Below are 19,310 nucleotides of genomic sequence, written 5' to 3' on the forward strand. Positions count from 1 at the left end.
GCCCGGGGCCGTCGTCCGCCTGGGCGGAGGGGGAGCGCAGGAAGCAGGCGCTGGCGGAGTTCGTCCTGGGTGGCCGTTTTGCCCGGTTGGGGCTTTCACTCCCTAAGTGGCTTGCAAGCCCCAAGTGGCATATCTTTGCGGTCAGGGGAGGGCAGGAGTCGAGTGCCTTTGGGGGCTCAGGAGGAGACGCAGATGCCTTCGTCGTGGCTGACCTCTTCTCCTGACCCCGTGTTCTTTAATTTCTGAGTCACGACCCCGCTGGGTTTCCTTATTGGGCTCATTGATTTTGCCCTCGAGACCCGCCGGCCCTGAAGGGGCTCCCTTCCTCGGCCTTAGTGAACTTGTGTCTATTAAAACGCTATCCTTTCGGGGTGGGGGCGGTGGCCGCCGAGGCTTCTCTCCCACCTGGCCTGAGGCTCGTCCTTGTCTGCGACCCCAGGCTCCCTAACCCCCCAGGTGGGGTGACCAGGGTTCCCGGAGGGACTTGGGGAATGTGGCGGGACTCGGCCCACGTGGCAAACCCGGCGCGGGCTGCGGAGCTCTGAGGAGAGCCCAAGGTGGCGCCCTCCTCGTCGCTGCAGCGGGGACCGTGGGTCCGCGGGGTCAAACCCTGCGCTCGAGGAGGGGCGGCGGCCTTCCGGACCTGCCCTTGGCTCCAGGAGCGCGTCCCTTTCTGCGCGAACCGCCCGGGGGTTCTTGGCCCTTCCCTCGCCTCTGGGTACCCAGGAGCTCCGGTAGCAGCCGCCTGCCCCAAAGCCCAGTAAGGCCTCGCGCTCGGCTCCAGTGCCCTGGAGTGGGAGGGCCCGGGGGCTCCGACCCACCCTGTAAAAGAGTTTTGTTGAGCAGAGGAGCGGGCGGAAGAGGGAACTTGAAAAGGATTTTGCAGGAGCCGGGTTTGGGTTCGGTAGTAGAGAATGGGTTGTTGGAAACCAGTTGTGCTTGGTCAAGGTGTGCTTGGGAAGGGAAGGCAAAAGCGACACTTACTGGGAACTTGGAGTCAAGCAAGATCCCGGAAGGTTTTTCGTTTGGGGTTTTGTGTGTTTGTTTGCATTGCAGTTTTGCTTTGCCTTGTTTGTGGGGGTAGGGCTTGCGGGATCGAATTGGGAGCTTTAGGCGATTCCCTTGGACCCGGGGCTAGCTTGGATGGTGGAGGGTGGGCAAGTGGCAGCGGGGCCGCCGCGCCCCGCGCCCCTCAGCTGCGCTTGCTTTCCCGCAGACGCGCGGCGCGCTGTTGCCGGGGATGGCTCTGCGGCCACCAGGTGAAGCTGGACCCCAGGACAAGGTGTGCTACGCGCCCGAGAGGCTCCAGCGCACCCCTCAACACCTGGACGCCTATTACATGCCTTTCCCGCCCTACGGCCACTATGGGAACATGCTAACCGCTGCGGAGGAAGACTTCCAACCTTTTCCGCAGCTGGAGGCCGCAGTGTCTGCACCCCACGCTTTGCCTGCCTTCGCCTTCCGGCCGGCGCCTCCCTTGCTGGGCTCCAGCCTGGCCCTGCAGAGGGAGCCGCTCTACGATCTGCCCTGGTACAGCAAGCTGCCTCCGTGGTACCCAGTCCCCCACCTCCCCAGAGAGGTGCCTCGCTTCAACAGCAGCCACGAGTATACAGGCGCCACCAGTGAAGACTTGGGACACATTGGTGGCCGAAGCGACAGCGGCCAGTGTTGTGGACCTGAGATTTTAATTCCACCGTCGGCTGCAAATGCTTCCTTGTTATCCGAGGGGCTGAAGACGCCCCAGTTATTACCTTGCTCCCCCAGCAAGCGGTCTGAGGAGGGTTCCAAACTCCCAAGCCAACAAGGAAAGTCGTCTCACCGTTACCACTTCACCCAGGAGGACCTGCACTTAGTTCTGTTCGGGGTCATTCCCAGCGTGGAGCACTCCGCCCCGCTGCACCATGCAATTTCTGGCTTCCTGGTCCCCACAGACAGCTCTGGTAAAGGTGGTCGTATTGGGAGGGAGTCAAATTGGCTGGGAATAGAGGTGGGAACAGGAGTGGAAAAGGGGGGCATCAGGGTGGATCTGAGACTGTCCCAAGTCTGGTGGCGAAGTGTATATATTTCCCATCAGAGTATGGAGCTTGGGGACGCTCGGCTCACTTCTGAGGCTCTACTTGCCTAAATGCATGATTCCTAAGATTGGTTTTAGCAGAAGCTGAGGGTCAGGAGACACATGGTTCACACAGTGGACTTGTCATTTGGGATCAGATTCTACCAGGATGTACCGGGAATCTCTTTGAGAGCCTCATGCAATTCCTGCTTGGAGTCCCAGCCTCACCATCTAGCTTGACCTTAGTCCCAGCATTATCTCTGATTCTCAAGTTATTTAAATTTGCAGAATGGGGTTAATTACATAACTTTGCAAGGGTTCTTCTCAGTCTCAAAGGAGAAATTTTATATGTAAAAGGAGCGGGAAAAATATAAAGGATAATGGTTACCTCCAAGAAGTAGGGAGGGAAACACCTTAAGAAAAATAAAATTTAACCCTTTTTTCTAGGATCCGATTCTCTCTGTCAAACTCTGGATAAAGACTCCCTTCAGCTACCAGAAGGTAGGCAGGGCTTCTTGCCTGGATTTCTGTCCCTGAAGGAATACAGTTTCCTCACTGGCTTTCCTACCTTGGCTTTCCGCTAGGTCTCTGCCTCAAGCAGACGACTTTCGGTGACCTGCGGCATTTTGGCGTGTTCTGCAGCAGCCTCATTGCTAAAGGAGTCAGGTTTGGGCCCTTTCAAGGTAAAGTGGTCAACGCCAGTGAAGTCAAGACGTATGGAGACAATTCTCTGATGTGGGAGGTAAATGAAATTATGTTTCTGGTGGGTCGACAAATTGGGAACTGACACTGGTGGGGAACAGTGTTGGCTTCTGGCACTCTGGGAGAATCCTAGCCTAGGAGAGGGCACACTCTTGCTGTCCAAGCTGTCCCAGCTGTCCATTTTACAAGATGAAGAGAAGGAAAGGCAGGTGCTCATTCCACCAAGATGACACCTCTGCACGCATTCTTGGTGTTTTGTTAAAGAGTAGCAATGGAATATACATTGAAAGAATTTGTCTATATTTATAGGCAACACCAGATGCTTTAGAGGTTATACACAGTGTGCTGAGAATAGGCCAAAGAGAATAAAAACACATTTTAAAATTTGTGATATCATTTGCCTATGAAATTAGCTGTGGATTTTGAAAAACTGATACTCTTGATTCTGTTTGGGACATGCTAGTAGGACTCCAGTTTGTCAATATACCCGATCCCTCCCCTTGACCTTGATTTTCTACTTCTAGGAATATGGTTTATTAAGGTAATCTGAAATTTGGGGTATGTGGAAGATGTTAATCACAAAGTTGCTTATAATAACAAAACACTGGAGCTGGTGTAATTGCCCACAGCAGAGAAAGAATTAAAATATGGCTCTGCTAATATGCATGACAACTAGGTGGGGGTAAAGCGCAAAACTAATTGGTTGTCTTTAAGTTGGGAATTAAATGCAACCTTCTCTTGTTCCCCTTTTCTCTGCTTATGGAATTAACATACTCGCTATAGAAGTTTGGAAATTAAGCAAGTGATGAGAGTAAGAATCTTTTAAAAATGCCACAGCAGGGGCGCCTGGGTGGCTCAGTCGTTAGGCGTCTGCCTTCCGCTCAGGTCATGATTCCAGGTGGCAGGAAGCCTGCTTCTCCCTCTCCCGCTTCCCCTGCTTGTGTTCCCTGTCTCGCTGTGTCTCTCTATCAAATAAGTAAAATCTTAAAAAAAAAAAAAAAGTCACAGCACCTATAGAGATATTTTTAAGCTAATAATTCTATTTGGGCTTAATGCTGATAAATAATAAATATACTCAGTGGACTCATGCACGAGATTTGAACTATAAATTTTTAGTAAGTAATTTTACTTTATAGATTGGGGGGAATACATTTTAAACTTTGTTTTATTTTATTTAGATCTTTGAAGATGGTCATTTGAGCCACTTTATAGATGGCAAAGGAGGTGCAGGGAACTGGATGTCCTATGTCAACTGTGCCCGTTTCCCCAAGGAGCAGAACCTAGTTGCAGTGCAATGTCAAGGGCAGATCTTTTATGAGAGCTGCAAGGAGATCTGCCCGAACCAAGAGCTCCTTGTGTGGTATGGAGACTGCTATGAAAAGTTTCTGGACATTCCTGTGAGCCTTCAACTCACAGAACAGGGGAAGCAGGCGCCTGGGCCCTCTGAAGGTGAGTGCACACCTTTGCCTTTCCCAGTGAGGCTCTTCTGGTAGAAGGACTTGGCTCTTTTCTGAACATGAAACACCACCCCCCACCCCACCCCACCCCACCCCCAACAGCATGTCTGCTAACCTGTAGAGCTCCTTCCCATCAGAGGCTAATGCTGCCCCGGGAGACTTAAGGGAGGGTGTCTCTAACCTGGGGGCACTACCCGACTGGAGGAAAATGCCTTCATCTTTCCAAAGCTGCTGAAGCTACTTCTGTTCACAAGGATACCTTTTCTTTTTCCCCCTTCACCTCCTTCCGTAGAAAAAGTAGAAGCAAAATAAATGGATGCAACCTCTTGCCTACGTGAGCCAGTTTCTGGTTCGTTTCTGCTCAGACTGATACAGCCGATGACTCCATCAAAGCTCTGTCCAGAGCAGGGCTTTCCAAATGGGGGTTGCAGTATCTTAATGTGGTGGGAAATCAATTTAGTGTTTTAGACCATCTTTAAAGGAAAAAAAAATAACGGAATTAGAATAAAGTAGAATAGAAATTGTCGATGAGAATCTGAAGTATGAGCAAGCATTGTTTTGGTGAAGTTTTTGTTTCAAATGGAGATGTGTGTGTGCTGAGTCTCAAATAGAAAATGTTTTTCTTACTGTGGATCTTAGTCGCCTTTGGGAAGCATTGAGCTACATTCTTGCTCTCAAATTTTAATGTGGATGTGAGAATCTGGGGATCTTGGAAAGATGCAGATTATCAGTCAGGGCTGGCACCTGAGATATCCTGCATTTCTATCAAGTTTCCAGGGGAGGCTGATGCGGTTCGCTCCTGGACCACACGTGAGCAGCACGAAGCTAGAGGACCAGAAACCCACTCCCTGGGAGTGAGCCTCTGGAATTTGCATTTTTTTTTTTTTGGAATTTGCATTTTTAAAACACTCTCTGACTGATTTTTGCATCCAAAAACCTGAACCCCTGATCTAGTAGGTTGTATGAGATAAATGCAAATTACTATATGTGTGTAATACTATGGAAGCCCACCTTATGTTATAATAAATGCACTAAGTAACAAGTTAAAAAGGAAAAGTGAATTGCTTTCGTCACACACTATGTGATTGTATGCATGCAAATCTCCCTTGTAAACCGAGACCCTTCAGAGCAGGAAATAATTCTAAATATCTTAATATCCCCGTCTCCTGGATCCCAATGTATATTGAATGAAAGCAGAAGACATCAGGACCAACACGGGAAAAGCTGCTTAGGGATGAGATGGTGTTGGGCTGGGAGAGGGAAGGCAACCCAAGTTTGGGGAATAGTGAAGCCAAAGAAAAGACATGCTCACAGGGATTAGGAAGTGAATGATGAACAGCCTCTTGTTTCAAGAGTCCAAATAATGAGGGCCTGACAGAATTGTTTTGGTAAACTATCTTCCTGCTACCCTCAACATATGAATGGCATGGGGATAAAGTCAGGGGGTGGTGCTGAGAGTGTAGGACTCTCTGAAGTCTGTGGACCTCACAGTTGTTTCTTACTTAGCACCAAACCAAGTAACCTTTTTGGTCACTTCCAAAGTGTACTGTTTTTGAAACAAAAGTGAAAAATGGATTTGAGAAAAATCCATGCTTGATAACTCACAAACTACAGTCAGCGATTACAATGATCATGACTTTTGATTTCTCAAGAATACTCTTCCCGAAATTTGTCTTCAGAAAATAGTCCAGAAGGGAAATCTTTTGTCCGTGAGGATTTTTATTACGGGACCATCCCTATTAGTGAAAAATAACAAACAACCTAAATGCTCAGTAGCGGAATAATTCTTATGCAAATGATGATATATGAACATATAGACTAATATGCAGAAATCAGAAATCCCCATCTGGTAACAAGGAACAGGGATGAAGGCTTAGGATAGTAAATGGAGTTGAATAATACGTATTTGGGACAACATGTGGAAGGAACTTGGTAAACAATTTAATTCGTTGGAAAGAATTATGGATGAATTCATTTGTTTTCTATTGTGAAGTGGTTTGGAATAAGTTTAAAAAGGAAAGAAAAATGAAAATTCCTCTCTCCTCTCAAAAGAACTGTTTTCCTCAAAGGCTTTTGGCGAGGATTGGTGGGAACTTCACCTTTTCAGGTCTTGAGTGGAAGGGAAGAGTCTGGACCCTATGTGGGCGGGTTATTTGAGTATGCAGGCCTGCAGAGTGTGTGTTTTGGGGGATGGAGGTGTGGAATGTGAAGAGGGCTCTTAATTGTTACGAAACTCTGAACTGTGTGTGGTGGGGCAGGAAGCATCATTGTCAATATTGGGAAACCCCTCAGCTAAAAAGAGTAGTTGACCAAGGTGGGGGACATGGGGCAGGGAGGGAGAGAAAGAAGAAAAGGGAACAGGATAAAAGCATTAGGTTAAGTTAAATTTCCAAAGACCTGAGCAGAAAATGTAGGCAGCGGAACCCTAATTAGTAAGGGTGGCTTGTCCTTTTTTTGCCTAAGCGGTTCTTCTGCATGCTCAATATTGAACCATGATTCTGAATTTTGCTGTGCTTTAGTGCTTTGAATTGTAATATTACTGATCCCTGTCTTGTAGACCCTCTCTTCCTACTGCTGGAACAGGAAGGCCCGGTATTTTTGACCAATGAAAATGCTAGCTCTGATCTAAAACCATCCCAGCAAGGGAATTCTGAGCGGATTAGCACCTCAATGAAAGTGATAGACATCCCAGGCAATGGATAGTCCTGGGGTTGGCAGTTGCCTTCCTGGTTATTTACTTAATGAATGGTTTATTTCCTTAGCCACCTGTTAAACGTGCCTGGGATGTAGTTATCAACTAACAAAGCCCCTGATGGATAGCTTCCCTGCAGTCCTGGTGCTAAGAAGATTTCCATCTACAGACTCCTGCATACACTTACTGCTGGCTCTTCTCTCCCGCCCTGGGGCCAGACAATGGGGTCTCAGTGATGCATTCACAGTCAAAGCCACTTGATCCTCCGGAATCCAGAGTGTCCTCAGCAGGGATGCTTTTGTAGGTGGCCCCAGTCCTCTCCCCTCCCCCAACAATAGACACCCCTGGACCTGGGGCCTCCCTGGCTAGAGTCGGCTGAACCCTCTCTAACCTCTCTCCCCCTCCCTCCTCCATTGATAAAAACAGATTTACCTTTCTGGGTCTTAAGTCTATCACTCAGCGATAGTATCACTCATATTGGTAAGAGCTCAATAAGTGATAGGATTAAATTAATCACCATGATAACCCTCTGAATACAAGGGAAGACAAGATAATGGTCATCCTTACTCCCTGCATTTTGGTTCTAGCTCTGGAATCCTTTCCAGAAGTTCAGGGAGGTAAACGGCAAGCTAAACAGGTACCTAAGACTTTGTGAATGGGGCCAATGGGAACAGCCTTTGTGAAGTCTAGGAAGTAAGCTGTTGGTGTCCATCATTGTCTGGTCGCCATTGACCAAGGTGAACTGCTCTGAACTTAGAGCTTAGCCTGATCAGAAAGGGACACAGTACGTATGTTTGGTATGTTAACCTAACCTCCCAACACGTGCCAGTCCAGTCAAGAGTGTGTTTAAGAACTGTAGGGTTGATGGGGTGCCTGGGTGGCTCAGTCGTTAAGCATCTGCCTTGAGCTCAGGTCATGATCCCAGAGTTCTGGGATTGAGCCCTGCATTATGCTCCCTGCTCAGTGGGAAGCCTGCTTCTCCCTCTCCCACTCTCCCTGCTTATGTTCCTTCTTTCTCTGCCAAATAAATAAAATATTTAAAAAAAAAGAAGAAGAAGAAGAAGAAGAACTGTAGGGTTGGGTGGGGCACCTGGGTGGCTCAGTCCATTAAGTGGGTTAAGTGTCTGCCTTCTAAGCATCTGCTCAGGTCATCTCAGGGTCCTGGGATTGCGCCAGCTTCATTGGGCTCCCTGCTTAGCAGGGGAATCTGCTTCTCCCTCTCCCCCTGCTTATGCTCTTGCTCTCTCTCGCTCACTCTCTCCTCTCAAATAAATAAATCTTAAAAAAAGAAAAAAAAGGAACTGTAAGGTTGAAGTGCTCTTAAATAGGGCTGGAGGCAGGGCTTCAGCAGATACATTTCAGGGAACAAAAGGGAAGGAGAACCTACATATTAAGAGATTGAACAAACATAGCAAACCATAGACAACAAAAAGACTTTGAATCCAAAATTGAACTGATTGGAAAATAATTAAACTTATGTGTACACATGTATTTCTTTAAGGAATAAGAGTTAATTGCTTAGGTATGACAACATGGTTACTACTTTTTTTAAAAGTATTATCTTTAAAAGATTGCAGTTTGAGGTACTTATGAACCAAAATGATTATTAGTGTTGAAATAGTCATGGAGGCAAGTGATAGAAATGAAAGCAAAATTAGCTCTGAGTTGGTCATTGTGAAAGCTTGGTGTTGAGCCCATGAGGGTTTATTATTCCATTATTTTGACTTTAGCGTATGTTTAAAATTGTCTGTCATGAAAGTTTTGTTTTTGTTTTTAAGATTTTATTTATTTATTTGACAGAGAGAGATCACAAGCAGGCAGAGAGTCAGGCAGAGAGAGAGGGGAAGCAGGCTCCCCACCGAGCAGAGAGCCCGATGTGGGGCTCGATCCCAGGACCCTGAGATCATGACCTGAGCCAAAGGCAGACGCTTAAACCACTGAGCCATCCAGGCGCCCTGTCATGAAAGTTTTTAAAAATCCTTTTGGAGGAAGTTAAGAATGAGGGACGGGAACTGACTAAGCCACGGGCCCTTATTCCCCTGTGTTTGACAGAGGCTGCAGAAGGCTACAGATGTGAAAGATGTGGAAAAGTATTTACCTACAAATATTACAGAGATAAGCATCTGAAGTACACCCCCTGTGTGGACAAGGGTGACAGGAAATTCCCCTGCAATCTCTGCAAACGATCCTTTGAGAAGCGGGACCGGCTCCGGATCCATGTCCTTCACGTCCATGAGAAGCACCGGCCTCACAAGGTAAGAAGGAGGGCGGGGAATGACAGGCGGCGCATGACTCCCTTGGCTTCCGTGCTCCTTCCTCAAACCCCTGAGTCCACACCGAGGGTCCCCTAGGTCTGAGCTGCTAGGACACAGTGCCTGATGACACAGGGTCTGTGAGGGAACAGTGCCCTGAAGGACAGACGTGAGCTAGTGCCGTGACAGAGTGCTGGGACAGATACACATGTAGAGAGGGGCACAGAGGAAGGGGGTGGTCTTGAGCTGAGTCTAGAAGGACAGCAGGTGTCTGATTTATATCCCAAGGCAGGGTTGGTTGGGGATGGGAGAGGGTTGAGGCATTCCAGGTGGGAAGGAGCCTATAAATGCTTTTAGGTAACTGCATTTTGTTCCATTATTTATGCAGGCATATTGACAATTATAGACAAACATGAAGCAAGGGCATGGCCCAGGGAATGGAAGGCCTTTTTGGCACGCCGAGGATTTTGTCAGGAAGAAAAGCAACAATGGCAATAGGGAGCCATCTTCTGCCATTCCAGATAGCTGGTCACGCTGCCAGGCTTGGTGCAAAAAAAGTACAAGTGACTGTTGGGCTTATCTGGAAGAAAGGATGGGACCTGGGTGCAGACAGATGTGGGTTTGACTCCCAGCCCTGTCAGGTCTAGCTGATGAGGCTACCACCTGAGTGACTCCAGAGTCCCAGTCTTGTTCTTTAGAAAACAGAGAGCGGTTTTCATAAAATTGCCCTTTTGCACCCCTACCATTCACAGCTACGCTTCCAGAAGAATCCCAAACAATCATGGCATTATTTATTCCTGTAAAGTTTGAGTATTTTTACAATAATCTAAGAATTCCTTTTTGCTCATTAAAAGACATGTAATACAATTAGTTTTATTTTTTTTAAGAGTTTATTTATTTATTTGACAGATCACAAGTAGGCAGAGAGGCAGGCAGAGAGAGATAGGGGGAAGCAGGCTCCCTGCTGAGCAGATGTGGGGCTCGATCCCAGGACCCTGAGATCATGACCTGAGCTATAGGAAGAGGCTTAACCCACTGAGCCACCCAGGTGCCTCTACAATTAGTTTTTAACAGCCCCGTGGTGGTCTAGATCTAGGAAGATATCCACGCCACCCCGGAACCCTCCAAATCCCACTTCCCACAGAAAAACACATACTTTTTTTTTTTTAAAGATTTTATTTATTTATTTGACAGACAGCGATCACAAGTAGGCAGAGAGGCAGGCAGAGAGAGAGGGGGAAGCAGGCTCCCTGCTGAGCAGAGAGCCCGACTCGGGGCTCGATCCCAGGACCCCGAGATCATGACCCGAGCCGAAGGCAGAGGCCTTAACCCACTGAGCCACCCAGGTGCCCCGAAAAACACATACTTAACCAGAATTCTGTGAACATTTGAAGTATTAAGACAGTGAAATTATTTCTCACCCATTGATAGGAAAAAGTTACACTCCAGTATTCTGACAGTAAAAAGTGAGATACCGTGTGTTCATCAATACAAATGGTTGTATAAATTATGGTTTGCTTATTAAGCCAAAACAAGTTGCAGAATATGTATATAGGGTGATACCATTTGAAATGGTTTATTATGGAGGCCACGCATGATGCTCACACACAAATGGAAAAACACCATGTAATGCCTCCAACCGCTGTCATTTTGGGAGTATGATTAAGAACAAAGTCAAGAGGGCACCTGGGTGGCTCAGAGGATTAAGTCTCTGCCTTCAGCTCGGGTCATGGTCTCAGGGTCTTGGGATTGAGTCCTGCATCGGCTCTCTGCTCAGCAGGGTACGTGCTTCCCCCTATCTCTCTCTGCCTGCCTCTCTGCCTACTTGTGATCATCTCTCTCTGTGTGTCAAATAAATAAATAAAATCTTAAAAAAAAAAAAAAAAAGAACAAAGTCAAGAGCAATTTTCACTTTCACTCAGTCAACGCTTAGTTTTTTATTTCCAGTTTTTGCTTTTTAACATGAGAAGAGAATGTATGCTTGGTAAATAGAATTTGGAGAGAACCCAGCAAGCCACCTGATAGGCCATGCCCCACATGAAGACATTTAAAGTGTAATTTTTTTTCCATGTGTTTATGTGAACATGCACGTATTTTTAATACACTTGGGGTTACGATGAGGCTCCTTTTCTGACTTAACACTACACCATGAGTAATTTATAAACTTAGGAATGACTGCATCAGTGTGTGACATAGATGGGCCTTCACTTATGTAACCAATCGCCGGATGTGCGGATTTCCCCCCAGTGTGTCTGCAGTGAACGATATTCCATAGAAATCATCACAGTTTTCCACGTTTGATAACTTCCTTGGGATAGATTCCTAGAAGTGGAAAAACTGGGTCATGGGCTGTGTATAATTTGAAGGCTCGGAATGGAGAGCTGAACAGCTTTCTGGGGAAGATGTGGGTTTATAATGCAGACAGTGAGCCTTGCCATGAAGGAGGCAACACGGGGTCTCCTACCGACTGTTGTCCTTCCGTGCCGCCATTTTGGTAGCTGAAATGGTATCTTGCTTTAATGTGCATCTTAATTAATAACGTGGATTAAACGTTTGAACTATATTTTATCGGCTCTCTGTATTTGTCCTGTGATCTGTCCACATGTGTCCTTGAAAAATAGGTCTATTGCTATGTGCTTTTGTAATACTATTTTACAAGCCATAGTTAATCAGTTCTAGGTTTTTATGTTTCTGAAGCGTATGTTTTCGGAAACCGAATGTGTTTAACAAGGGGTGGTATGCCATAATTTTCATTGGTAGCATTTTCCTTTCCAGTTAGCACAGCAAGTGATCCTAACCTGAGGGGATGTGCACCGCTGGGATATTTGTCAGACTTTCTACGGCTAGATCAAAGGGTGTTGGTTAGGAAAGTAGAAGCTGAAGGGCTTCTTGAAGCTCATCAGAGCTCCATCAAGATATTTCTGCTAAAATGTTGGCTGGGTCCTTCGCTTAAACTCCGGAGACAGTGGTGGTCTCGGGTCGGGGTTTGAGGGGAGAAGCTGTACTCAGCTGCTGCCATCTTTGAAACTGGGGGACCATAGACCAGACTGTCCGTACATGACAGGGATGACCAGGAAGGCGTGGAAGTTGGGAAGAGTGAAGCAAGGAGCCAGTTTTATGGTAGGGTGGGGGAATAATCATTTGTTTTTGTTTTTTTGTTTTTTTTTTAAGGGTTTGTTTTGTTTTGTTTTGACAGAGAGAGAGACAGCAAGAGAGTGAACACAAGCAGGGGGAGTGGGAGAGGGAGAAACAGGTTTTCTTCCTCTTTTTTTTTTTTTAAGATTTTATTTATTTATTTGACAGAGATCACAAGTAGGCAGAGAGGTGGGGGGGGCAGGCTCCCCGCTGAGCAGAGAGCCCAATGTGGGGCTCGATCCCAGGACCCTGAGATCACGACCTGAGCCAAAGGCAGAGGCTTAACCCACTGAGACACCCAGGTGCCCTGAAACAGGTTTTCTTCTAAGCAGAGAGCCCAATGCAGGGCTCAGGCCCAGGACTACGGGATCATGACCTGAGCCAGAGACAGATGCTTAATTACTGAGCCACCCAGGTGCCCCAGGAATTATCATTTTAAACTGGCAATACAAGAGGATGAGTCCCGTGTCCTTCGTGTTCCTTCGTGTTCTGGAGAGTTCTTAGTGATCTTCTCTTTGCAAACTCTCTCTGAGTGGTCTTGTCTTTTATCATGACTCGGCGGGAGGTGGCATTTGGGGGGTGGGGGGTGTTGGTTAGACATCTAGGTGGCTTGGTTGCTCAGGTGTCATGATCTCAGGGTCCTGGGATGGAGCCTCACATCGGGCTCCCTGGTTAGCGGGGAGTCTGCTTCTCCCTTTGACTCTCCCTCTGTTCTCTCTCTGTCTCAAATAAATAAATAAAACCTTTAAAATATATATATATCATGACTATAAATAGCATTTCACATGGGTATGGACCTCTATCCAAGAATTTCTGTCCTGAGCTCACGTAGCGTATGTCTAGTTGCATTCTGAGCATCTCAAGTGGAGTTTCTCACAGCGCTTCTGTTTCTTATTTTTACTGCCAAACACTTTTTATGCTCTTTTAGTTTTCTTCATTTTACACTAAGTTTGGTACTTAGCTTTTAAGGTGGTGAAATGTATTTAATTTGCAGAAGCTCGAAACAAAACATTTAACTTGAAAAAAAGGTTGGGGGGAAGTTTCCAGTGAAGCAGACATGCAGAAACTAAGATAAATCATTAAACAAAAAACAAAAACATTCAGTTTCTTCATGAAAGAGAAAAGGATCGATTGACAAAAATGTCAGAAGATGGTGGATGCATAACCAGCAGTGGAAAGCCCTGTATCATCACCCCTGTTTCCAGCATTTAAAACCTAAATGTACCTGCCTCCTTTTCAGATGACTGGTCAAGCAAAATTAACAAAGACCACAAAAATGTCAGAGGAAATCCCTGTAGTTCATAACAACGAGTCCCAAAAGTTTATCCAGGAATTTAGAAATGTCAGTCCTCTCCAACCTGAAATTCCTGACCAGTGGAGAGAAGCTTGTTTTTCCAAAAATCATTGTTTCTTATATTCCATCAATTGCTTAAAATATGCCAGACTTTTAACTTTCTTTGTATTTTGGTTTTGACTTCTAAGCTTTTTGTTTTTTCTAGGATTTCTAATTCCAAGTGGAAAATGTAGTTTCTTAATTGTGCAATGATACTGACATTCTCGTTGAAAGCGTTCTGCAGGGAAACTTACATTTGAACCTGTTGCCTTCTAGGCCTGTGAACTGCCAACTTTGGACAGCTATCATCACCTTCCTAAGTTAGTTCCACTGGTTTTTTTTTTAATCCACTCTTCCTCTTTCTTGATTTCCTTTTTGTAATACTGGGGTATATCTTCAAATAATTGTTTTTAAAGGTACATAGTGAGAAAATTTTGAGTCTCTTTTTTCTTTTCCGTGGGCTGCGTGCTCAGCATGGAGCTCAGTTCAGGACTTGAACTCAAAACCCTGAGATCAAGACCTGAGCTGAAATTAAGAGTCGGAAGTTTAACTTACTCAGCCACACAGACGCCCCTTCTTTGAGGACATTTTACTTGCATATGTTTTTGATAGTTTGACTAGATACAAAGTTTTAGGTAGAAAACTTTTCAAAAACCTTCAAGGCATCTTTCTGTTTTCTCTTATCATTTGATGGCAATTTGTTTCTTATCTGTTTATAAGTAACTGGTTTTCTTCTTTGTGGAAATTGTTCTTTATCTTTGGAATTCTGAAGTTTTAACAGAACATGTCAGGTTGGATGTCTTTTCCTTTTTTTCCTGTTTTGTAATCAGTGAAGTACAAAGTACTGTTTCCTTTTGAAGGCACAAGTCCTAAACTGACAGGAATTTTCTTGTTCATTCTTTGGTTATTATCTGTCTTCTAGATCTCTGTTCTCTCCTGGAACTCCTTTTGGCCAGATAATGAGGTTGAATCTACCTCCCTGTGCTTAACCTTTAATTTTTTTTGTCCTCGTTCTCAGAGTCAGTCCCCTAATCTTATTTTTCAAATCATGTATTTAGACTTGAGATTTGATCTGTTCTTTTTGCAGTATTAACTAAAGCATCTGAGCAGAACCCATACTTCCAGAATCGTCAGCGTAGCCCTGGGTAGTCTTTCTGCTACCCTAATTAGACCCGTCAGCCTGAGTTCTATAACCTCTGCCTACAGCCATACACTGGATAAATACAATATTTCACCTCTTACTCTCAGATAAACATAATGGCAAAACAAAGACGTGATTTTAACTGTATGTTTCTTTTACACCTTAGTGTTCTACGTGTGGGAAATGTTTCTCTCAGTCTTCCAGCCTGAACAAACATACGAGAGTCCACTCTGGAGACAGACCATACCAGTGTGTGTATTGTACAAAGGTAAATGGAACCTCCTTCCAAGGGATCTGCCTTGAGCCCTGTTTGGATGTTCATGGATTAGAACTTGAAGCATAAAGCCTGACTTATAAGGAGTTCTTGGTTAGTCCATTATCAGTCCCATCCCCATTTCTACCCCTAAAAAATGCTCCAGTTTGCTTAAGATGGTCAGATATGACCTCCTGTTACCAAATTGGCATTTAAGACGTGTCATGAAATACACCCCCGAGGTCGCTGGGATGGCTCAGTTGGTAGAGCCAACTCTGAGACTCAGTCTGAGTCGGGAAGTTCAAGCCCCACATTGGATGTAGAGAGTACTTAAATAAACAAACAAACCAAATTTTATTTTATTTTTTTTAAGATTTTATTTATTTATTTGACAGACAGAGATCACAAGTAGGGAGTGAAGGAGGCAGAGAGAGAGGAGGAAACAGGCTCCCTGCTGAGCAGAGAGCCCAATGCGGGACTCGATCCCAGGATGCTGGGATCATGACCTGAGCTAAAGGCAGAGGCTTTAACCCACTGAGCCACCCAGGCACCCCTATTTTTTTTTTAAGATTTTATTTATTTACTTTGAAAGAGACTACAAGAGGGAGAGAGAACACAGAAGGAGAAGGAGAAGCAAGCTCCCCACTGAGCAGGGAGCCCGATGCGGGGCTAAATCCCTGGACCCTGAGATCATGACCTGAGCCGAAGGTAGATGCTTAACGACTGAGCCACCCAGGTGCCCTGAACAAAATTAAAAAAAAAAAAAAAAAATACTCCCCTAATTTATAGGGAGATTTGATGATGGCAGACATGATTACATAGTATGTCAGAGCACAGGCTCTCAACGTTCTAGACCAACATTGCCCAAGTGGAATCTAATGTACATTATACAGAATACTGAGTGATAAAAATGAAGAGACAATTATGTGGTTAGGGGTTTCTGGAATAGAATTGTAGTTTGACCATGCTTTAGAAATCTTACCAAAATACCTCAAGTCTTTTTTTTTTTCCCTTTATTTATTTATTTGACACAGAGAGAGAGATCACAAGTAGGCAGAGAGGCAGGCAGAGAGAGAGGAGGAAACAGGCTCTCTGCCAAGGAGAGAGCCCAACGTGGGGCTTGATCCCAGGACCCTGAGACCGTGACCTGAGCTGAAGGCAGAGGCTTAACCCTCTGAGCCACCCAGGCGCCCCACTTCATGTCTTATTTTGAGGATAAGCATCTGAACTGTCCAGTGCTTAGTTAGCCATTAACCATATGTGGCTATTTAATAGGAATGAAATGAAATGGATAATTCTGTAGTTTGGTTTCATGCTCCACATGTGGCTAGTGACCACCAAGCTGGGTAGCATGGACATAGAATGTTTCCATCCCTGCAGAAAGCCCCTGTTTGACAGCACTGGAATAGACTGATCCTATCGTCAAGTTACTTAAATTTTTTATGATAAAGCCATAAAAGAAATGCAGGCCATGTTAGGGGGACATCTAAGCCTCCCAAAGAAGCATAAAACATTGAGTGTAACAGGCTTAGGGAAACAATACTGCTGAAGAAATTGCATGTCAATAGAATGGAAATAATCAACAGAGAAAAATGAGGCTGAGACACGAATAGACAAGATGGAACCAGCAGAGTGAAGGAGGTGACCGTGAATTAGTGTGAAAAAGGCAGGCTATCCTGGGGGATACATTCCGTTTAGCAGTATATTCAGAGCAAGGTCAAAATAGCCCCACAACACATCCTGTTTCTGGAGTTCTTACTCTGATCCCCACCTTGGACTTGTAGCTCAGCTGGGGTCGAGAGATGCTCTGAAGGGGAACTAAATCCACTTAGAACATGAACGAGTTATTTGGCATCCCGGGTTAGCCTCCAGTTACTTAAGCTGATGAAGACTGACATGTTCCAAACAAGGGTGGCTTGTGCCCTTCCTAGGTAGTGACCCGAGTCCAGACCCCTCAGGGTGTGCTGCTTCTCTCCCAGCCCCCCAAATCTGAAGCCACCAGTTCCACCTGGTGTTTTCTGTCAGTGGACCCCCAAACAGAGTCATTATATCTCTAATATACTGCGTGAAGGTGACAAAGGTCAAAGCATACTACTGAAATGAATGAGAAGAAAGGTTATAAATCGGGGAAAGAACAGAAGTGGCCAAGAAAAGATGTAAAAACAGCAAAGTACTAGTGTTTCAGCCATTCTGGAAAAGTTTGGCAGTTGCACTAAAAATGAAACTTCTTAACTGCCATACAACCCAGCCGTTGTCTTCCTGGGCAATTACCTCAGAAGTGAAGGCTTTACCTGTACACAAATGCTTGTTACAGCTTTATTCTTGAGAACCCAGACCAGAAACAACCCAGACGTCCTTCAAGGGGTAAGTGATTGAACAGACTGAGGCCCACCCTCACCAGGGAGTACTACTCAGCAATTAAACAGGCTCCCTGGGAGTGGAGTGCCTGGGGGGCTCAGTCAGTTAAGCCTCTGCCTTTGGCTCTGGTCATGATGCCAGGGTCCTGGTATCGAACCCCGCATTGGGCTCCCTGCTCAGCAGGAAGCCTGCTTCTTCCTCTCCCAGTCTCCCCGCTCATTCTTGCTCTCTCTCACTCTCCCTCTCAAATAAATAAATAAAACCTTTATAAAAGGGGAGGGGAGACTTGGATCCATGGAGACCTTCATGGATCTCCGGAGAATTATGCTGAGTGAGAAGAGTCAATCCCAAACGTAATATTCTTGAAGGGGTAAAACAGTAGAAATGGAGAACAAATAAGTGATGGCCACAGCTTAAGAAAAATGTGGGAGGTGGGTGGGGGGACATCAGTATGTAGCCTCTAAAAGGGCAACCTTAGGGTGCCTGGTGGCTCAGTAGGTTAAGCCATTGCCTTCAGCTGGGATCATGATCTCAGGGTCCTGGGATTGAGCCCCACATCGGGCTCTCTGCTCAGCAGGGAGCCTGCTTCCCCCTCTCTCTCTCTGCCTGCCTCTCTGCCTGCTTGTGATCTCTGTCTGTCAAATACATAAATAAAATCTTTAAAAAATAATAATAAAATTTAAAAAAATAAAAGGGCAACCTGAGGCATTGACAAATGGCCCACATCCCCGTGTCCTGGCTATGACACTGTACTATAGTCGTGTAAGAGGCAAACACTCAGGGACACTCCGTAAAGGGTACACAGAATCTCCAATAATAAAGTTTCAAGCTTTTGCTTGTTTTTTAGGGAGCCAGCACGTGTGAGCTAGGTGGAGGGGTGGATTGAAGAGGAACAGAGAACCCCAAGCAGGCTCCACGCCCAGTGCGGAGCCTGACATGGGGCTCGCTCCTACGATCCTGAGATCGTGACCTGAGCCAAAATCAAGAGTCGGATGCTTCACCAACTGAGCCACCCAGGTGCCCCTCAGAAAGTTTAAGTTAAAAAAAGAGGCGGGGGGGGGGAAGGAACCGGAGCTCCTGGCTGGCTCAGTCAGTGGAGCGTGCAACTCTTGATCTTGGAGTTGTAAGTTCAGGCCTTGTATAGGGTAGAAAGATTTACCTAAAAATAAAATCGTAGAAAAGAAAAAAATCAGTAAGATGCTGATTGATGCAGAGACGTTGGCCAAGAGTAGCTACTCCCCTAACACAAGTTCTCTTGGGCTGTGGTCCTAGATCCACCTACGCTGGGATTTCTGGTTGAAATGGAGGCTCCTGAGCCTCCTGTCAGTCAAACCCTTTTTTATGAAGGTGACTACTGTTGACCAGATTCATCCATCAGAGAACTAAGGCTCGGTAACGGTGAACTTAAGCCCTTGGTCTAGTTGGCTGTGCCGGTGAAGGAAGTTTACCTTTCTTCTGCTTTTCATTCTCTGCAGAGGTTCACAGCCTCCAGCATCCTCCGCACGCACATCAGGCAGCACTCCGGGGAAAAGCCCTTCAAGTGCAAGTACTGTGGTAAATCCTTTGCATCCCACGCTGCCCATGACAGCCATGTGCGACGCTCGCACAAGGAGGATGAGGGCTGGTCTTGCAGCATCTGTGGAAAAACCTTCCCAGATCAAGAAGCATTCTACTCCCACGTGAAGCTCCATGAAGGCTACTAGCCCTCAGAGTACGGGGACCACGGAAAACCAAAGGCTAGGATCCGGTCTGGGTTTTCCTTGCTTTTGGGGTGTGTCGTAGGGGCAGAGGGTAATTACACAGAAACGAGAAACAGAAAAGTGTTAACAGCCAATAAACTGAATTTATCAGATTGATTTTTGCCAGCTTGCACAGAAATGTGTTTCACAGGAATGGAGTTTTGGTGAATTTATCTAGAAATAGTGTGAGCTGGC

At 45.8% G+C, this 19,310-nt stretch overlaps 1 protein-coding gene across 1 annotated transcript; it reads left to right on the top strand.

Moving 5' to 3' along the window:
• Positions 1-1,240: 1,240 nt before the first annotated feature.
• On the top strand, positions 1,241-19,079 carry PRDM14 (PR/SET domain 14; the record flags this gene model as incomplete). Its single annotated transcript, XM_080802265.1, has 7 exons — positions 1,241-1,940; positions 2,501-2,554; positions 2,638-2,795; positions 3,934-4,204; positions 8,957-9,159; positions 14,932-15,033; positions 18,852-19,079. The coding sequence occupies 7 exons, from the start codon at positions 1,241-1,243 to the stop codon at positions 19,077-19,079; spliced, it is 1,716 nt and encodes a 571-aa protein (XP_080658391.1).
• Between the last annotated feature and the right edge of the window lie 231 nt (positions 19,080-19,310).

This window comes from Martes martes, assembly GCF_963455335.1.
Source record: "Martes martes genome assembly, chromosome: 4".
In the NCBI taxonomy this organism is placed as follows: domain Eukaryota; kingdom Metazoa; phylum Chordata; class Mammalia; order Carnivora; family Mustelidae; genus Martes; species Martes martes.